The following is a 19,308-nucleotide window of genomic DNA, read 5'->3' as shown; positions in this document are numbered from 1 at the left end:
CGGAGACGACTCGTTCTCTGGGCACCTTACAACAAAGGAGGTTTCAGTCATTTCAGCCTAGAGGTAGAGGCCAGTTTTCAATCAGGACGTCTTTGCCACAGACAAAGTATCAGCCTTATCCTCAGCAGGGGGTTTGTGCTCCTTGCTCAACCCAGCAGCCCTACAGACCATCAGCAGCGGCACCTTATTTCAGGTGACCAGCGCATAGACATGCACCGGCTGGAGGAAAGATCCAGGATGGTTCTGGGAGACAATCATATGATGCAGGTCCCTGTCTCCTCAGCCCTACTACAATTTGGCTACCCTTTGTCCAAATTCTTCGATCAGTGTAATATAATCTCCAACGACAAATGGGTGGTAGACGTAATCCAACACTGTCACACCCTGGAGTTGTTCAAAAGCCTCTCAATTTCCCTCCCTCGAGATCCTCCCATTGCCATCTTCCATACTAAAGGAGGAGATTAGATCGCTTCTTGCTTAGAATGCGCTAGAAGACGTTCCGCTAAATTAACGCAATGTGGGATTTTATTCCAACTTCTTCCTTATCAAAAAGAAGTTGGGAAAATGGAGTTAGGTCATGGATTTCAGTTTATTGAAGAAATTCATCAAGAAGCAGTCTTTCCGAATGTTATCACTACAGGAGATCTTACAGATGATGGAAACAGGGGACTATATGGCTGCCCTAGAACTGTTGGATGCATATTTACACATCCCTATTTATCAAAAGCACAGAATGTTTCTGATGTTCCAGGTGGCAGGCTGCCATTACCAGTTCAAAATGCTTCCCTTTGACCTGAAATTAGTCCACACTGCTGAATGTGCAGCTGGACTTCTTCCCTCACCAAACCCGCAGGAATTTCACCTCCAAAAGGAGGGGAATTGCCTACCTGCGCTGCCTAGCCATCTCTGAGTGGTCTGGAAACTGAAACAAGGTTTTGAGGTTCCTCTTGTCTAGAATCCACCCTGGGGTTCCATCCGCAACTGGACTCCAGCAAAGGTTTCTGATGTCACTTCACCCCTAGGTACCTAGGTCCCTGGTGCAGGTTTTCCTGTGTTCTGGGTATCTACAGGTGGGAGTACAACCTTTTTTGTGTCAACTGGTTTCCTCAGGGTCCACTGGGAAGGGTCTTGAATCCATAGAACATCCAACTGTTATGATCCTGGCTTAGCCTATGGGACACCTGACTCGATGACAACCCCCCCCCCCCCCCCCCCCAAATACCCTGAAATTCTAACACACACGCCTTGGTTGGGCACCTCCAGTCTTGCACCCCTTTCTTAGTATATGGTTTGGCCACCCTGTAGGGCCCTTTGTATCTCTGTTTCTCCTGCTTGTTAGTAAGTGTATATTTTGTGTGGAGATATACCAACGTTGGTATAGTCTTAGTGCTGTAATAAGGAATACTTTATTTTTACAACCCCTGGTGGTGTTCTTTCTTGTGTAACAGTTACTGACTGACTACTGTGGTATTTTAAGTGCTTTACACTCCTCCTTGATAAATCTGAGCTGCTTTGCACAGCTACCCCTAGAGAGCTTTGGTTATCTAAGCACCAAAACACTATCACTAAGGGTTGCCTGGATTCAGTTTAGGGTGCCACACCGTAGGTGTACACCATAAACTGAGCCATCCTCCTACATACAGGGAACTAGAGGGGCACGTAAAGTGGCCGAGTCAAGATGTTCAGTTGCACATAAACGTTCTCAAAGCAATGTTCAAGGGACTTCACATATTTCTCCCCAGGATTCGCAGTTCAGCGGCGTTAGTGAGTGCAGACAACACTACTACAGTGTTTTGTTTCACAAAGCAGGGGGGCACAAAGTCTCAAGCGCTCTCGACACAAGAACAACTAATTTGGAAATGATTGTTAGTCAACATAATTTCTCTGAAAATAGAGCATGTTCCGGAAGCACAGAATGATTGGGCTGATTTGCTCAGCAGAACCGACAGATAATGTCACGAGTGGGAACTAAATCACGAACAATTGTGTCTGGTTTTTCACTGCTCGGGTTCTCCGAACCTTGATCTGTTTGCCACTCATCCTAACAAAAAGATCAGCCTGTACCCCTGCAGTCATCCTCAACTTGGCTCATGGGGAAACGCTTTCCACTTCTTATGGACAGGCAAGGTGGCCTATGCGTTCCCTCCATTTCCACTCATTCTTAGGGTTTTTCACAAGATGAAGTGCAAGCCTTGCCACTGGCCAACGCAGTAATGGTTCATAGAGCTACTTCGCCTATCAAAGATTCCTCGCATACATTTCCAAGCTGTAGAGAATCCGTTATCAATGAACGAGGGCCAGGTGCTCTATCTTCAAACTTGCACTCTGTCAGTCTGGCTCCTCACGACATTGAATTTAGTGCCTTTTTGTCTTTCTGAAGAATGCTCGTCCATTTTGCAAAAGTCTAGGTCTGGGTCAACAAACAAATGCTGCTCAGTTAAAAGGAGAAGATTTTGTTCATGGTGTTCTCACTCTTATCATCCCTTCTCCTCTACACCAGAGCAGATCCTCCCGTATCTGTTGCTCCTTGCTAAATCAGATCTCACTCATTCCTCCCTTAAAGTCCATCTAACAGCAATTTCCAGATTAAGGAGATGTTCCGGACACTTAACACTATGGTCTGATTGCCTGATCAAGGAGTTCATGAAGGGACTTTTTTGGGCCCTCCAATCAGGTCTCCGTTGGTGCAGTGACAGTTTAACACAGTATTGTATCAGCTTATCAGATCTCCTTTTGAACCAATGGAAAGGGCATTTTTGTTGGCCATCACGTCCGCAAGAAGAGTATGTGAGATACAAGTGTTTACAACCCAAAAACCTTATATGCAGTTTCATCTAGATAAAGTCATACTTCGCACCAACCCGAAGTTTATACCATCTCATTTACATTTAAACGAACCAGTTATTCTGCCGACCTTTTTTCCTAACTCATCATCTCCTGCGGAGAGAGGTTTGCGCTCTCTGGCCATTCGTCGTTGTCTAAAATTCTATCTGAATAGAACAAAAAATTTCAGGAAGTCCAACAAGCTGCTGGTTTCTTACACACTTCCAACAAAGAGACTGGCCTTGACGTGAGCAAGCATTGCTTGCTGGGTATCGGCGACCATCACTTTTTGCCACAAAAAGGCAGAAAGGCCACCATTTATGAAGATGAAAGCTCATTCTACCCGTAAGGTCACAACTTCTTCAGCCATGTTTGCAGGTGTATCCTTGCAGGATATCTGCAGGGCGGCAGTGTGGGTTAATACCCACACCTTCATGAAGCACTACTGCCTGGATGCATGGAGAAAGGCAGATATGGTGGTTAGACAAGCTGCGCTTCAACCTTTCTTTTCATAAGGAAGACAACATTGGATTTGTTGATTCTTTTCTAGTATGATGTCAGATTGCATTTTTTCTCTGATTTCCTTCTCAGTTTTTTCAATTTTACCTTTTAGATAGAGCTGATCATGTAACTGTTCCTCATATCAAAATGTAGTATTGCATTTCAAGCTTTGAAAATAATCGGTTATGTCAAATGATCATGGTGGGGTAACTTGCCTTACCCACCTTCCCTCTTCCTTTGGTACTACTCACTAGTCTGATTCAAGCATGTGAATCTATGAAAGATACAATACTGGAGAAAAAATAAGTTACTTACCTCTACACTATGGTTCTCCAGTATTATCTTCCATAGATTCAGTTGGGGCCTTCCCGCCTCTGCATTAATGCTCACCATTTTTTATACCTCTTATTCTCAATTTTATACACTTGTGTTCAAAATCTTAGGTATGGTGGCTCTGCAGGGGATGAGTTCTTCAGGGTCTCTGCTCTGATTTGTTGAAGTTTGGATGCTTTTAAACAATATCAATTGGCTACCAATGTCTTTTGTTTTCTAAAAGGTTTTAATTCTAATGTGTCAACACTGCTTATATTACTGTTACTGTGGGACTCCAACTATGACGATGGGAAAGATTCACGCATAACCACCATACCTAAGATTTGAGGTTCCCTCATTGAAAAGCATTGGGCGCCCAATGCTGTGTTTGCACCCTGCACCTGGCAGTCCCTGTGCTGCTGAGGGTGTGTGTTTGGTGCTGATCTAAACCCCCAGGCCTGTGCCCTGAAGTTGCAGGTAGTTACCTGCAAGCAGTTTCTTTCTGAGCACCCCTAATCTCCATAGGATTACATTGGGCGCCCAACACTAACTTTGACAACTTCACCCGGCTGGCCCAGTGTTGCTGGTGGTGCACTCTTGGTGTCTACCTAAACTTTGCCCTGTGGACACCTTAACCCCTGAAGACTGGGATCGTCAGTCAAGTACTTACCTGTGAATTGTATGGTTACTTTTCCTGCCCTAGGATTGCAGTGCTTTCTATGAGAAATTGCACTGTGTCCACTTTTGAAACTAATAAACATTACTTACCTGTAAACTGTTTTAGTTGTGAATTCTAAACAAAGTGCATTTAATACTTGAAAGTGATACATTCTTGAAACTGAACTTACCTGCAACAAAGATCCTTTTGGTTCTAGAAATAAAGTAACAAAGTATATATTTTTGATACATGAAACCTTGTTCTGGAGTTAGTCATTGAGTGTGTGACTCATTTCTTGACTATGTGGGTACAGCAAATGCTTAGCACTAATCTCTACCACAAAAGAGAGCATTGGTATTATCTACTTTAGCCTCTGGGGATCCACTGGACTCTCTGCACACTATACCTCACTTTGGTATAATATATACAGAGCCAGCTTCCTACATCATTATTTTTTAACATTTGAAGGTATTCTAGCATTGATCTTATGGTTTTACACAATTTTTAGTAGGGCTTGTATCTTGTCCCATAAAACTGGAATGTATTTTCTTATGTTTAAAGTTCAGTCCTTCTGTCTTCTCTGAGAGGTCTAAAGTCTTAAAATTTGAGGTTGAATTCCATAAATTTGTCAAAAGTGTCTGGCGTCTTAATTTGGGATTCCTTGAAATACTGCATTTCAAATAACATTGGAGGAATTTAGCTCAGTTATTTAAACACATCTAGTTCTGTTTCTAAAACATTAACAAAGTAGGTACGTTTGAAGTGCAGCTCTCTTTTTGTCTGGTAAATGTTATTGTGAGATGTTTATGAACACTTCGCCCACATTTCTGCTTACCTTTTTGTATCCTACTGCACCTGTTTTTCTAACTTTTCTTCGACTAGTCCTTAACAAAAATCTTTCTCCTGAGAAGGAGTCAGTGTATTTTGTATGGCAAATCAATAGATTGTTTTCTATTTTTCTCAGATATATTGGTTTGAACATATTTTTATAAGATTTAGGGTGTCCTATTTGTTTGTTTGAAAATGTTGATTCTGCAGTGCTTATGCGAGTTCTATAGCTGGATCTTGGATGTTGTGTATACAATTGGATGGTGCACCCCATATGTTTTGAAAATGTGGTTAATAGTCTTTAAAGCAAATAGTAAGTGCTTGTGTGGTCTAGTCTGCCTTGTTAGGTAGTTCTTCCCATGACAAATCTATCTCAGTTTAACCTAGGACTCTCTGCATTCCCTTGATGGTGTGCTTAAATGTTCAGGGTTGAAACTACCAATCTCCTGAATTACAGGTCTCCAACACTGACTCTTGGGACTTTGGATGGGTGCCCACTGTAGATAGTTATCCACTATTGTTGTGTAGATTGAGCGCCACACATAGGTTCTGGAGCTAAATATCATGTTACTCGCCGTGAGTGTTTCATTTGTGCCTTGGTGTTGTTGCTTCTGTTTGGACTGTATTACATGTAATGAGACAGTATTTTGTGTAACCTTTATGTAGCTTCCTGGGAAAAAGACAACTAAGCTCTGGGTTCCAGATGATGAAGTTTCTCCTGAAACGTTGGTCAAAGTAAGTATGTTCTGTTTCTAGAAGTTCAAAGTTTTATAATGTAAAATTGTTTTACTTTATTTGTTTGACTTAGTTGCTCTACGTGCCTGGAATACAATTAATAGCCATTTGATAAATTATTTTGTCTGGTTCATTTCTGATGGAAATGTTTAATAAAAACGAATGCCCAAATTGGGTAGTTTGAGAAAGGTATTTGATGCTGAAGCTGTACATACTTACATGATCAGTGAGCAGTATCCTGTTCTACCATACATTTGTTGCTTGTGTTGCTGGGTTAGCACTGTTTTGCAGTTGCATCACATGCAGCAAATGGTCATTTAAAACCAACACCTGTCCCTAACGTAGATTATGCTAACCCTACAAGGGCTGATCCTTCATCTGTAGCCTTCAGAAGAGGTATATTGTATATAGATTAACACTAACATCCCCTAGTAGACAAACCCATTTATTGTTGTGTAGTCACAATGCCAAAAAAGTCCACTTGTAATCACGAATAGCATATCTGAAGAATATTGGTGCCTTAGGTAGAAGCATTAATTGTTTTCAGATTCCATATACCTTTTAGAGGATCCTGCAACAGTCGGCCTATCTCTTTAGAGGTCTCTATTAGATGGACAAGTTACTTACCTTCATTAATGCTTTACCTGGTAGAGACTATTGCTGCAGATTCCTTAACAACCCACCCTTCCTCCCAGCTCTTCAAACTTATTTCTAGGGGCATGGACTCCCCTTTCAACGCCCTAATTTTGACAAACCAGTAGTCTGTGTTCTTCATGGCTTTTCACTTCTGGCGTGGAAAGTGGATAAAAGAAACAGATGTCTGCGCACTAAGTACACCTACTTAGGACCCACAACACCATTTCCAGTGCGAACAACGCGGATGGTTTGTTGCAGAGCCGATCAATGCCATCTACTGGCGTGCAGAGGTACCGCTCAGAAAAATCCTCCAGATCCAGTCTGAAACCTGGGAAGAATTCAGAGGTAATGAATCTGCAGCTAGATATAGGGTCTATCAGATAAGGTGTTACCAAAGTTAAATAACTTATCCATTAATATCGACTAATAACAAAACATATAATATAAAGAAAAACGTCCCTTAACAAATGATCCTTGCAATATATGTTAAGGACATTGATGGATATGAATTCTCATGTTATCATGTGGACAAAAATCACAGTTGGAAATAATTGACTATGACTAAACAAGCACATTTGGCATCACAAATCGATGTGTTCATGAGTTTAATTTAAGTTTGCTATTGGCTGTTAAGAGGCAGTACATCTGTGGCACAATCCTGTGATTGCCCTGGAGGGTTTTAAAAAAGAATAAAAAAAACAAACACTAAGCGTGACCATGAAACCTAATCACTATTAGTACTTACCTGGTTCATTTAATGAACATAAGTGTTCTACTTTAAATATTCTAATGTTTTCTGTAAAACATATCTTTATTTTGCGTTGCTTCCTTTTGCATCTTAGTATAGAATAATTTCAGTCAGTGACTGCTCTGTAATGAAAATATCACAGACATACCTATTTACTTTCCTTTTCCTGCACATTAGTTTATTAATGTATGCATGATTATGTTAAGTCTGGGATCTAGCTAGAGTACAGTTGTGTGCTGAATGTGAGCAAAAGCGTCTGGTACACCTTTTGGTCTCCTTTGTAATGAGGTGGAGTGTAGTACGATATTTGTTGGTGATGGTTCTTATTATTTTGATATGTTTGAAGAATTGAGTACTTAAATGCTATACTGTTTCTTAACCTTGAATTGTAGAGTCTGTGATGTGGCAGTTCTTGTGTTTTTTTGTCTTCAGTCTGGTGAAATTACATTTTCTAATGTGGTGCTGTCACCCTGAGATAAACATTTTTGTCAGCCAGGTGTGGGAGGGCTGATGTCCTTGTATGGCATGAAGCCGGCCTAAAGATAATGTAGGTTTTGGCAGGGTGTCAAGCAGGTGTTTTGCCAAAAGGACTGTAGAATACAGTGTTGCTACTTTCCTGGTGTGAAAAAACCGAGGCTTGAGCATTAATTCTAAAATCTCTGTCACTGAGGAGAGTGGTTTTACATACTTAAGAAAGGAGAGCCTAGGACTTTATTTTCTTCACAATGTGTTCTTTGAAGGATTAGTTTGTTGAGGATGAATCAGAGTGATGTTGCATTGGCTGTCAGACAGGATAAGAAGCAGACCAGGTTCACATTTGTGTTTATTACCTTTCTTGAACAGGATGAATTTGGTCTTTGGTTAAGTTTTGGATAGGCTCTGGGCTTCTGCTTTCGAATGAGGTTGAGGGTGCTTTTGAGTCTGTTGCCGCTAGAATTTCATGTAGCTTGTCAGCATATTGCTGATTCTTTATTGTGCAGACAGCGAGTCCAAGTCCAGGGGGTTTCCATGTTGGGATTGAACATAATGGGGGATCCTCTGCTTTCCATCTATGAATTGTGGCAAAGTAGGACCCAAGTTATTAGATCACCACTTCAGAGAAACCCATGTTTGTTTCTGTTGTGTGGATTCATTCCTTCTAGTACACACTGTCAAAGACTACAGGGAGGTCAAATAACATTGTGCGGCATGCAGAGTGTGTGTGGATGAGCCTGTTCTCTTGTGAGGGTATATGTGTTATTGATAAGGATGTGCACAATCATAAGGTCGTGAACAAGGTTAGTGGTGTTTGTTGTGCTGGTGTGGGTGTTTGAGGGCTGGTGTGTGCTATGTGATCACACAATGGTTTCCCTAAGTGGCAAGGGTTCTTGCCTTTAGGGTGCTATTAGGTCTGATTAGGTGATACCATTTACTGAGCAAGACTGGGTAGTAGGAAGCTTTTTTGGCGTTCTCGGAAATGGTGGAAAATTATTGATTAGCGGTCACAGGACTTTGGTGAGGTGCTGCAACTTCTATGTAGCAGAGCCTCTGGTTAGCCATTTTTAAACATTTATGGACGGCTGGCCATTTTGAAACGCTTACCGATGGTGACCGCTAATTGATTGGTGGTCGAGGACTGCGTCAAGTCTAAAGCCATATGTTATCATATTTTCTGGAAATAATACTTTAATGACAAATTGCTTTACCTCTCTGTTGCAGATCCAGGCTATTAAGATGATGGTTAGATGGTTGCTGGGAATGAAAAACAATCTAAGTAAATCAGGAAACTCTACACTTCGATTGCTGACTGCAATATTGCACAGTGATGGAGACCTAACGGAACAGGGAAAATTAAGGTTTGTGGTTAGGAGTTGAATAAAATGTGTCATTTTTTAGCGTGCACCTATGTGTTATAGCATGTAAGTTTTAAAAATTGGTTTTGTTCAAGTAATTTCAAACTGCTTGCTTTATTCAATAATATGTTGAAACAGGTATTATGCTGAATGTGGGAGAGAAACATAAATCTAAAATTGTGATTTGATCGAATTATAGGTCAGGCAACCCATTCACTATTACATTAGGCCCTAAATCTTACTCACAGTTGATTTGCATGCCAGTTTGTGCCTGCCAGCAAGCAGAAACGTTCTATATGTCTTAGTTTGTTATTCACAGTTCGCTGTTTTATGGACAAAAAATAAATTTTCCAACATTCCAGGATACCAAGGTTTCCTTGTTGACATAAATTGACTGTGCTTTATTTCAGCCTGTATATCAATACATTATCATTGTGCTGTTCTGTATTAATGTCTGATTACCTTTATTGATGTTTTTTAAGACACTGTGGGAGTATCCTGTAGGGGTACTGTAATTTCCCAATGATGTAATAGCATTGTTGAACACCTATTTTGGGTTGTATGTTGGAACCATGCATTGTGTTACGAGAATGCCAATACTACACATATCCTTTTCAACAAATAATGTTGTAAAAGCATGTGTTTTAAAGTCATATGCGTGGTAAAGGTCCACCGCAACCCCTAATCCCCCCCCAATTCTCCCCCCCCCCCCCCCAGCCAGTCATTTAAAAAAAATTACCCTCCCTCACCTTAAACCCAAAATTTGTCCAACCCTGTCCCCTGCTTTGAGCCCTAAAATCCTTAAAACAGTACCCCATATCCCAATCCCTCCACCACAAGCCCCAAAACAGTCTTTCCTGCCCTAAATCCTAACCACCCGCCCCTTCCTAAAACAGTATCCCCCCACGCCCACTACTAATAAAATAAATAAATGAATGATCTTTCCGTTTCCTCTAACTACGCTGATAGCCTTCATCATCATTACCACGCATACCCCTTACCATGCATATCATTACAACCGTTGTAATGGTATGCGGGGTAAAGGCTATTCGTTGTAATGACGCATGTGTGATAAATGCTAGTCAAGGAAACAGCTCTGTAGTAATGGCTGTTTCCCCCCATTTTGCAATCAAGTTATTCCCTTTCACACTTGATTCTAGGCAACGAGTTCAAGCAGTTCTGTCTTTTCCTAGGAGACACAAGTTGTTAGTTACTCAGCGAAAGTATGGCATAGTAAATCACTTTAAATCAGACCACTGTAGGCTAGCAAAAATGTTGGATTTTTATTATTTCCTATCTGGTTGATGTATATTAAGGAGATTCAAATATAGTATGAAAACAAATCTGATTAGTTTCAAGCCACACATCACTAGATGTTCTTTCTATAATAGTAATTGTGAAGATCAGATTTGTAGAATGTTCACCTAGCTCTCGAGATGACCACTTTAAAAACATTCAGTCTCCTGTGCAGAAGGCTGAACATATATGTGAAAATGTCTTATTGTTGCTGCTAGAAGTTCCTGGAATAAACAAGTCCCAAAAACATTAAACATTCCTTTTCATTTCTTTTTTTTTGCCAGTCTGTGAACATTGTTTCGTCCATGACCGCTTTTACTGTGTTTAAAAAAAACAAAACAAAAAGAGCTTCATTGTCGTTCCTGTTGTTCTCTGTTACTTATTTTAAGAAATGTTTCATTCTTTAAATTTCAATACAGTTTTTTTTATAAATTACATAGAGCATGCTTTTTTGTAGGCAGTAAACATAAATCTTCTTAAATTTCCTTACATTGAACTTAAAATAAAAATAATTTTGAAGCTAGTGAACATTCATGCAGCTAGATGTAAGTGTTCACTAGAGGAGGTGGGAAAGTCTAAAATCAAAAAAAATCAAAAGGCTAAACCGCATCTCATTTGTTGGCTCTCACTACCTGTTGATGTATGCATTTATTAATTTTAATAGCTTCCGACACCTCTCAAAAAATCGCATTACAATTAAATGGAAGATTTGAGAAAGCTGTTTTTTTTAATTTATTTAAAAAAAAATGTAGGCTCCTTGGAAATATTTTATTATGAATGAGTTAAAAACTTATACTTCTGATGGATGCTTCTCACCTTGAATTTTCTGCTGGTGCTAGACTGGATCTGAAAACGTTTCATAACAGTCCTCTCATGTGCCGCTAGGTGGTGCCATGAGGTTCCCCAGAGGCCTGATTGATCCCTAGAAGTGACAAATCAGAACTGCATATATGTGCCAAACCTTTGTGCTGGTTTCAGTTTTTTCTGCCTGTCTTCAACTACAGATTCGGAACTCAGCTCCCACGTTTGTCTGTTTTAGAAAAACATCCAAATTGAAATACATTATGCAAGTGAACAGCATCTCCTTCTAAAATGACACGCCTTCAAACCATGCTGCTACTGTGGAAAACAGATGTTGGTCACTGATCCACACTAGGTGTCTTTGGTTCTTGGGTTTAGAGCAAAACTCATGCACCCAAACGTGATTTGTGGCTGAAAAGTGAAGATGTAAGTCACAGAACACAGGAAAAGGTTCAATGCCTCGTGTAAGTCCACTCCCTCTCATAGTCAAGGGCACTGATAGGCTCTGAGTTCTTTTCCACGAGGAGTCGTATTTGTGGTCGAAATCCTCAGGTAAGTTCAAGTCCATACAGGAATGTAAGGAAGCGAAGTGGGACTCAACCTCATCCGCCACTCTCTTATCGAAAGAGAAGTTGCTAGGGCATAAACATGCCAATCAGTCTCTCCCAATCTCAGATTGAGAAGCCAATTCCACTGTTGATCCCAATGCGCTTTAAGTTCCCCGGCCTATATCCAACACTACAGCAGGTCGAGGCCTTTAAGAAAGCCATGCTATGTATCTTTAGCAGTCTTCTGGCACCCCCCTGGCATGAATTTGAGCCCCAATGATCCACTTTAAGCAGATAAGGGCCACATCACACACTCTGGGTATTTCAACACCTGCCAGATTGGTTCCTCACCAATTTAGGACATTCTTAAGCCACTCCATGGGGTGGGCCTACAGGCAGTGCCAGCCCTCTACAGTCACCTCAGTCCTTTTTTGGGTGAGGACTTGGATCCACCGGGCAGGTTGTCTAGGTCATCAGACCTCCCATTCCCTGTCCTCTGCTGCAACAGCGTCCAAGCCACTTCAGCTTGCCTTTAGCAGTGCACAACCCTGTAGGAGGCAGAATCCATCACTTTAGACATAGATCTTTCAGATCATTCAGCATGGTTATACCCTACCATTTCTTTGTGCCCCACTCACCCAACCTCCCTCCCACACCAGACTAGCTCTTGGAGGATTACTTGTACATTATAATCCAGGACAGGCACACTTTACTCTCCAGAGTAGTCCCGGAGAGTTCTGGACTCTGACATAGGGATGGCTTGCTACTCCTACTATTTCCTCGTACTAAAAAAGGATGGAGGTCTTTGGCCCATCTTGGATCTTCTTCTGAATGCCTTCATAATGAATGCTTTGTAGTACGCGTATTTTCATATACCCACCCTGCAGTTTCTCAGACATTGCCTGCGGCTCAGGTTAGGCCAGGAGCATTTTCAGTTTGCCTTGGTCCCCTTTGGCCTCACCTGTGCTTCTCACATGTTCACAAAGGTGATGGCAATGGTTGCTGCTGGTTCGGTGGTAGAGTGTCCCAGTTTTCCCCACGACTGGCTGTTAAATGTAGGCTCACCATAGTTGGTCGTAGATTACCACCAAACTACAGCAAGCCTCCTGACCTAGTTATGAGCAGAAGTCAATCCTGACTCGCTTCCAGTCTCCTTCATCCATGAAATCCTGAAGATGTTTCCGTTCAGGGGCTTTCCTCTAGTGCAACGAGTTCAAGAGATCCAAGCTATGAGCCTGATTTTGTTTTTTTTTTTTTTTGCTTTGTCCCTGGTTCTCGGTGAGAGCAATTCTGAGGATTTTGACCCTTTAGCCTAATTTGTTCCACATCCCATCCACTATCTGTTGTTTTGGCATGTTTTGGCCAAAAAGCAGCCCCTGGAAGGACCGAGAGTCCACTCCTTGAGGGCTAAGGCTGCTAGTAGTGCATTGACAAGGTGAGTGCCCAGCCTTGAGTTTTGAAGGCTGCGACTTGTGTGTCTGTGCATGCATTCACAAAACACTGCTGTTTTGACAGCCAGATGCAGTGGGAAGGACATTTTGCCTGTTCATTCATGCAAGATTTTTTTGGCCCCTAGCTTGGTAGAATGAGGATTGCGTTACTTACCTTGGGCAATTCTCTTCCTTGTGGATGATATGTGTAAATGTAGATTCCTCACTGCCCACCTACCTCCACGCACTGGGGAGTGGCCTATTTTTAACATTTAAAAAAGGTCTAAAATTAGAGATCTGCGATGGGAGAATATTCTAAAGGTGAAGAACCTGCTGTTAGAGTATACACAGGAAAGAGCATTTTCGAAGATAAGTGTTTTTTTTTTTTTTTTCTTATCCTGCTTGTTTCATGTTTGTAGTTACACCTCAGTGCTCATTTACTTAAGCCTGCTCCATAGGAAAGACTTTAAATTCAACAGTTCCTGTTCCCAAATAATTAAATGCTCGTACATGCCTTACTTTTGTCTTGAATATGGTTGTATATTTTAGCACTCCAGTTGTTTATAAGAACTCCATGATGAAGTTATGGTAGAACATTGGGGAGTCAATTGACCCACTGCTACTTGTGTTTGGATTACAGGCTTCACTTTATTTTTGTACTGATGAAGAAATTTGAGAATTTAGAAAATATGGGTCCTTATTTTAGCTTTTTAGACATTAGGTGTAATTTCTGTGACAAAATGATCCCTTCATCTTGTCCTTTTACTGCAGTCTCCTCCATGATAAATTATTTCAATGATATGCCTCTTAGACCAACATGTCTTTCCGAGGTGCCTCATATTGTCATGGATATGGAATGTTAGCGCTCTAGTTGTTCATTACAACTCTGGTGAAGTGACAGTAGAACACTGGGGAATCATGTGACAGACTTCTCTATTGTAAGTATGTTTATTCAGTGTGTCAGTCATTTATCTCATGGATGAGGATATCATCTGTGAATTTGCAGAAAATGTCCCCACACTTTAGTTTCTGTGCCACCTTCCATTCTTTCCATGAGAAAATCATGAAAGAAAATAGTTTTACATCACACATGGTTCAGCAGGTCCCAGCAGATGATCGGTATTTTTCAGATCATCTAAGAACGCCCTACTGTTCCTAAACTTAGTATGCTACACCACAAAAAAATGATCTATTTTATGACTAGTATCATTTTTATAGTTGCTATGGCCAAGGCATTGGATTTTCTTTAGTCTTAACCCTATTGCCAATGTTATTCTGTTGTACTGCAATCAATACTTGGGAACTCACCAACTCGCTGCCTCTTCCTGCAAGAATGTTTCCTCTGGTAAGGGATTTAGAAATGCTTTTATGCAGTTGAAGGGGTTCTGAACCGTGCCGTAGTGTTAATCCCTACTGGACCTAAAAACTCAATGGGCTGAAGGCTTTGCTCCGAGGGGTAAACTTAATAGTGAGCCTACTTCACTATGGTGCCTTTTGGATTGTCTAGAAGTTAGTGGTTCTTAACTCACTCTTGATTTTGCTGTGGTGGCAGCCACTCAATATTACTTTTAGCTTTGGCAAGTTCCCTGTGGGAATTGAATTCGTTGAGTAGGATTTATTTGTGAGTTTAATTCATGGTATTGCAGAAACCATATAGATTATAGAGATGGTTCAAACTATCCTGAATTCATGACATTGTTCAACAGTGTGAACAGAGTCTGTCCTCACCATGGAAACGTAAAGAAAGACATTGATTCCCTCTGAGACTGGAAGGTGGGATATGAACATCTTGAAAATAAAGACAGATTGGGGATGGGGCAGGCTCACTTGCTCTTTGAAAAAACGCTAGTATTGGTTCATGTTGAGTAAGATGACACAGATCTTGGTTTCGTTTATTTAGCTGGGGAACAGCTACATCATGGCTCCAGTGTAATTTCAGTCTTTTGACTCGTCCTTCACTCAGATTCCATAAACAGTTTGCCCTTGTGCTGTTCTTCCTGGGATCAAGTCGACTCCTTCTAGCAGATACAGTTCAGCTCCTCATGCAAGCTCGTGTCACACTAAGTTTTGCGCATCATTTATGGCTTAGGCCCTCTTTTGATTAAAAGTGGCAACCTGGCAGAGGTGTGACTCCTGGGCACACGTTTGCTGTCTTCTGACGTACAATGATCTGGAATGTCTGAAGGATTTTGAGTTACTGGCTATATTTTTCGTCCTCTGGTGACAAGGGCTAGAATTCAGGCTGGTTTTGTTGATTCCTATGTCTTTTTTCAGATCTTAAGTCCTTGTTGTTCGTCTGGCGGACATGTATGTCCATTCAGACCCCAAGAAAGACCAGCTGTTACACTGTCCCTGTAGGCCGTAAGTCCCCTGATTTCCAAGTCAGTAGGGGATACAGCAGGGATCTGCCACAGACCTCCATGGTCAGTGCCAGGCAAGGTTTGCACCCCGCAGCAAGCTGTATTTAAGCAAGGTGGAATCCCACTATATAGTTGGCCGAAAGCAAAAGTCCTGGACCCCACCTGTTCACTAGCACCGTCTCCCCAGCCGGTCCTCTGCACACCGCCCCTGTGCTAGCATCTGCAGAACGAGGTGCCTTTATGTGGCTTTCGTCCTGCTGTGCAACTTAACCAGGGCACAGCATTCCTCTTCCCTTGTAGGCATCTCAAAGCCCCCAAGGCAGCCTGCAGGCCCACAGCATAGGTTCTCAGAAATCTGTGTGGCAGAGAGGCTCACAAGGCAACCACACCCACAGTCTCCCCTGTCTCCTGCAGCTGGGCCACTCCTGTTTCCCCTCTGGTAGGCTTTGTGGCAGCCTCACTCTGGCAGCCGGTCCCCACACTCCCTAGTCCAGGCTTCAGACTACCAATTTACAGCTGACTCTCTAGTCCTTTGTTCCTGTGTCGGGCTGCTCCAGAGTCACTCTGGTAGCCTTCCAGCTGCCTCTTTCCAGCCGGTGATCTTGCTCTCCAACCTCCACCTGGGCAACTTGCTGGTCCGTCGCTTCAGCTTCGTTCATGATGGGGCGAAGGAGGGGAGCAAGGCCCTGACTGCTGACCACGCCTTCTCCCTCAGCCGCTCCTCTCCAGGCTCACCACACCGGCTGGCACGCTGTTCCCAGCCTTGCAGCTCGTAGCTGGGTTCTGCTGCCGCAAGGAAGGGTGTCATGAACTCCCCCGCTTGTTCCGCCTGATCCCTGGTAATAACAGAGAAAGTGGTCTCAAGGCAGAGTTCACCATGTCTCTGCCGTCCACAGGATTCCGGATCAGTGAACACTGCGGGCTTGGAGCTTCGGAGCTGCATACCCGGCATCTTGGGCTTCCAAGCCCCATCACTATTGATTCCATTTGTGACAGAGTCTGTACAGGTCACTATAGGAAATCACCCTTTATGGCATGGTTAGCCCCCGTGATTAGTATCTGATGTGATTTAGACTGAAAGTGCACTGGGTTCCTGCTAACCAGGTCCCCAGTGCCAGTTCTACCAGGGATCAAGGGGTATGGGCAGGGAGTTTCCCTATATTGTACAGTTTTCTCCCAATTGACCCAACCTTTAGCGCCCTCTGTAAGTCCCTAGTAAATGGTACCCCTGGTTCCTAGGGCCTGGGGTACTAAAGAATATCACTAAGGGCTGCAGCCACCCTGGAGGACCTCTCACCAAAAGCACACAGTGCTGCCATCGCAGGGTGCATTTCTTGGTAAGGAAAAAAGTGAAAACACCACCTGTCACATATTACTGTGTGCCAGGTCCTCTGCCACTGCATATTATAGTTGTAAGTAATCCCTACAGAAAGCCTACAGCCCTAAGGCAGGGTGCATTATATCACATGTGAGAACATAGCGGCATGAGCACATATGCCCCTGCTCTGTCTTTGTCGATTCTTAGACATAGTAAGTGGACAGAGAAGCCTTTTTAAGTACATGTGCTGGACACTGGTCAGTACAAGTTCCCCAGCTACAGGATGGCTTCTCTGAACATAAGGATTTCTGATGGATACAACTACCTGTGGATTTCTCACCTAATGATTCCTCACCTAATGAATACTCCCATGGCGCCAGCATTTGACGGAAATCTTCTTCCTAGTCTCTGCACGTCGACGAGGATGTCACTCTAGCCCACGCGACGCCGTCTGACTTCATACAGGCAATAAGAGGTCCTCGACGACGTGCCGACGTCAGTTCCCTTTTTTCCGTGCATTCGAAACGGTTATCTTCGAGGGAGCAACTGTTACTTTCGTGGTTACAGTGTATTTTTTGCTGCGTAGTCCTTCGCTGCAGTAATAATGTCGCAGAGAAAGTCTGGTTTTAAGCCTTGTCGTGAGTGTGGGGGCAAGATGTCAGTTACGGATCCTCACTCCGACTGCCTTTGGTGTTTAAGCTCCGACCACGACGTCTTGACTTGCGATTCATGCCAGCACATGAATCCAAAGGCCCTCAAGGAACGTGAGGCGAAGTTGTTTATGGCGAAGTCGAAGAAAGAAAAACATCATAAGAAGTCTTCTTCGCCAAGGCATCGGCGTCATCGAGACTCCCGGCGCCGTAGAGAATCACGGCGCCATTCAAGCAAGGAGACTCGTTCCAGGTCTTCGGATCGGCGCCGGAGGACTTGGGAGGTCAGTCCCACGGTCACGCCGCATCCGTCGACGCCGTTGCCCTCTCCGGCGTCACCGACTTCACCTGGACAGGCGTCGGTGATTGAAGTGGTGCAGCCTCTGGTGTTGTCTCCGGCGTCGCAGACGTCGAGGCCGGCGTCGGGGTCGCCTTCGATACAGGCACCCCAGTATCCGGCTTTTCCCACCCCTGGAGCCGATAGTACCGCATTCCTAAATGCGATGTATACCATCTTCCAACAGATGGCTCCAGGGGGTGCTCCGGCTGGCCCTTTGGCCTTTTCATTGGGTGATCCTGCGCCTCTACGGCCGGCACCCTTTATGCCCTTTCTCCCTTTTGGGAACGTGGGCTCGGCGCCGGTGTCGGCGCCGGTGGCCGCTCCGGTGACTTCGGAGGGATTGGTCCCAGAGATTTCCATTCCGTCGTCCGGATTTTGTCCTGTGACTCCGGTGGGTCCATCCGCTCCGAGTGCTCTTTCATTGGCGCCGAAGCTACCTGTGGCGCCGGACGCGGCGTCGGTGGCTTCTGAAGATCGCCGCCGATCTTCGGCTTCGGCGGAGGCTTTGTCGACTCCGCGTATCGAGCAGAGGCTTCATTCGAGGAGACGTGCTCTCCGTTTATTAGAGGAGCAGGAGTACCAACGAGTCCTGGAAGGAGAACTAGAGGACTCGGGTGATGGACTGCATGGTCTAGATACAGCCAGTGGGCTGGACACTTCCCCTGAGTGGGATCTTTCGTCTCCAGGGGAATACACGGAGGAGGCTGCTTCCTTTCACGCAGTGGTATGGAAGGCAGCTAGTTTTCTGGACCTGCCTTTGCCGGTGGCAGAGACAAAACAGAACCGTCTGACAGAGGTGCTTCATCCGGCCTCAGCTGCGGCAGAGCCTCTATTGCCGTTTAATGACGCTTTGCTGGATCCGGTGCTAGAGGTGTGTAAGAGACCAGTATCTTCCCCAGCGGTTCATAGAGCCGTAGCAAGGAGGTATCGAGCTGCACCAACTGACCCTGGCTTTCTTTCTAGGCACCCTACACCGGAGAGCTTGGTGGTGCAGGCCTCCTGTTCATCCAAATCAGCGCCTGGTTCTTTCCCGACGGTGCCTGGGGACAGGGACTCGAAGAAACTGGATGCGCAGTCCAAGAAAATCTTTTCGTCCTGCAGTCTGGCGTTGAAGGCCACCAACACAACTTGTATCCTGGGGAGATATATTCATGCTCTTATGGATGACATTTCCTCATCATTTACGGAGCTTCCCCAGGGTCTTTTGGATGTTGTTTCAGATGCCCAGGCTGCCGCGACCCAGATTATTCAGTCTGGGCTGGACACGACCGACTCGGTGGCCAGAGCAATGGGCACGACTGTGGTGGCAAGGAGACAGGCCTGGCTCCGTAATTCGGGGTTTTCTGCAGATGTGCAGTCAACCCTATTGGATCTCCCTTTTGATGGGGACAAGCTGTTTGGCGCCAAGGCAGATTCGGCCTTGGAACGTTTTAAGGAGAGCAGGGCCACAGCCAAATCGCTAGGACTCCAAGCTCCTTCTTCCTCTGCCTCT

The 19,308-nt window shown here is 43.9% G+C and overlaps 1 protein-coding gene across 2 annotated transcripts in view; it reads left to right on the top strand.

Annotated features, from left to right (window-relative positions):
* PDS5B (PDS5 cohesin associated factor B) overlaps positions 1 to 19,308 on the top strand; it is an 813,886-nt gene that overhangs the window by 499,451 nt on the left and 295,127 nt on the right. For both annotated transcript variants that reach the window (XM_069205557.1, XM_069205556.1), the window contains exons 22-23: positions 5,789 to 5,857; positions 8,940 to 9,076. In XM_069205557.1, the coding sequence (XP_069061658.1) occupies positions 5,789 to 5,857; positions 8,940 to 9,076 (206 nt within the window). The remainder of the gene's footprint in view (positions 1 to 5,788; positions 5,858 to 8,939; positions 9,077 to 19,308) is intronic.

Source organism: Pleurodeles waltl, chromosome 8 (assembly GCF_031143425.1).
Source record: "Pleurodeles waltl isolate 20211129_DDA chromosome 8, aPleWal1.hap1.20221129, whole genome shotgun sequence".
NCBI lineage: Eukaryota > Metazoa > Chordata > Amphibia > Caudata > Salamandridae > Pleurodeles > Pleurodeles waltl.
The sequence above is the reverse complement of the archived record's forward strand: the minus strand, read 5'-3'. Positions and strand labels throughout refer to the sequence as shown.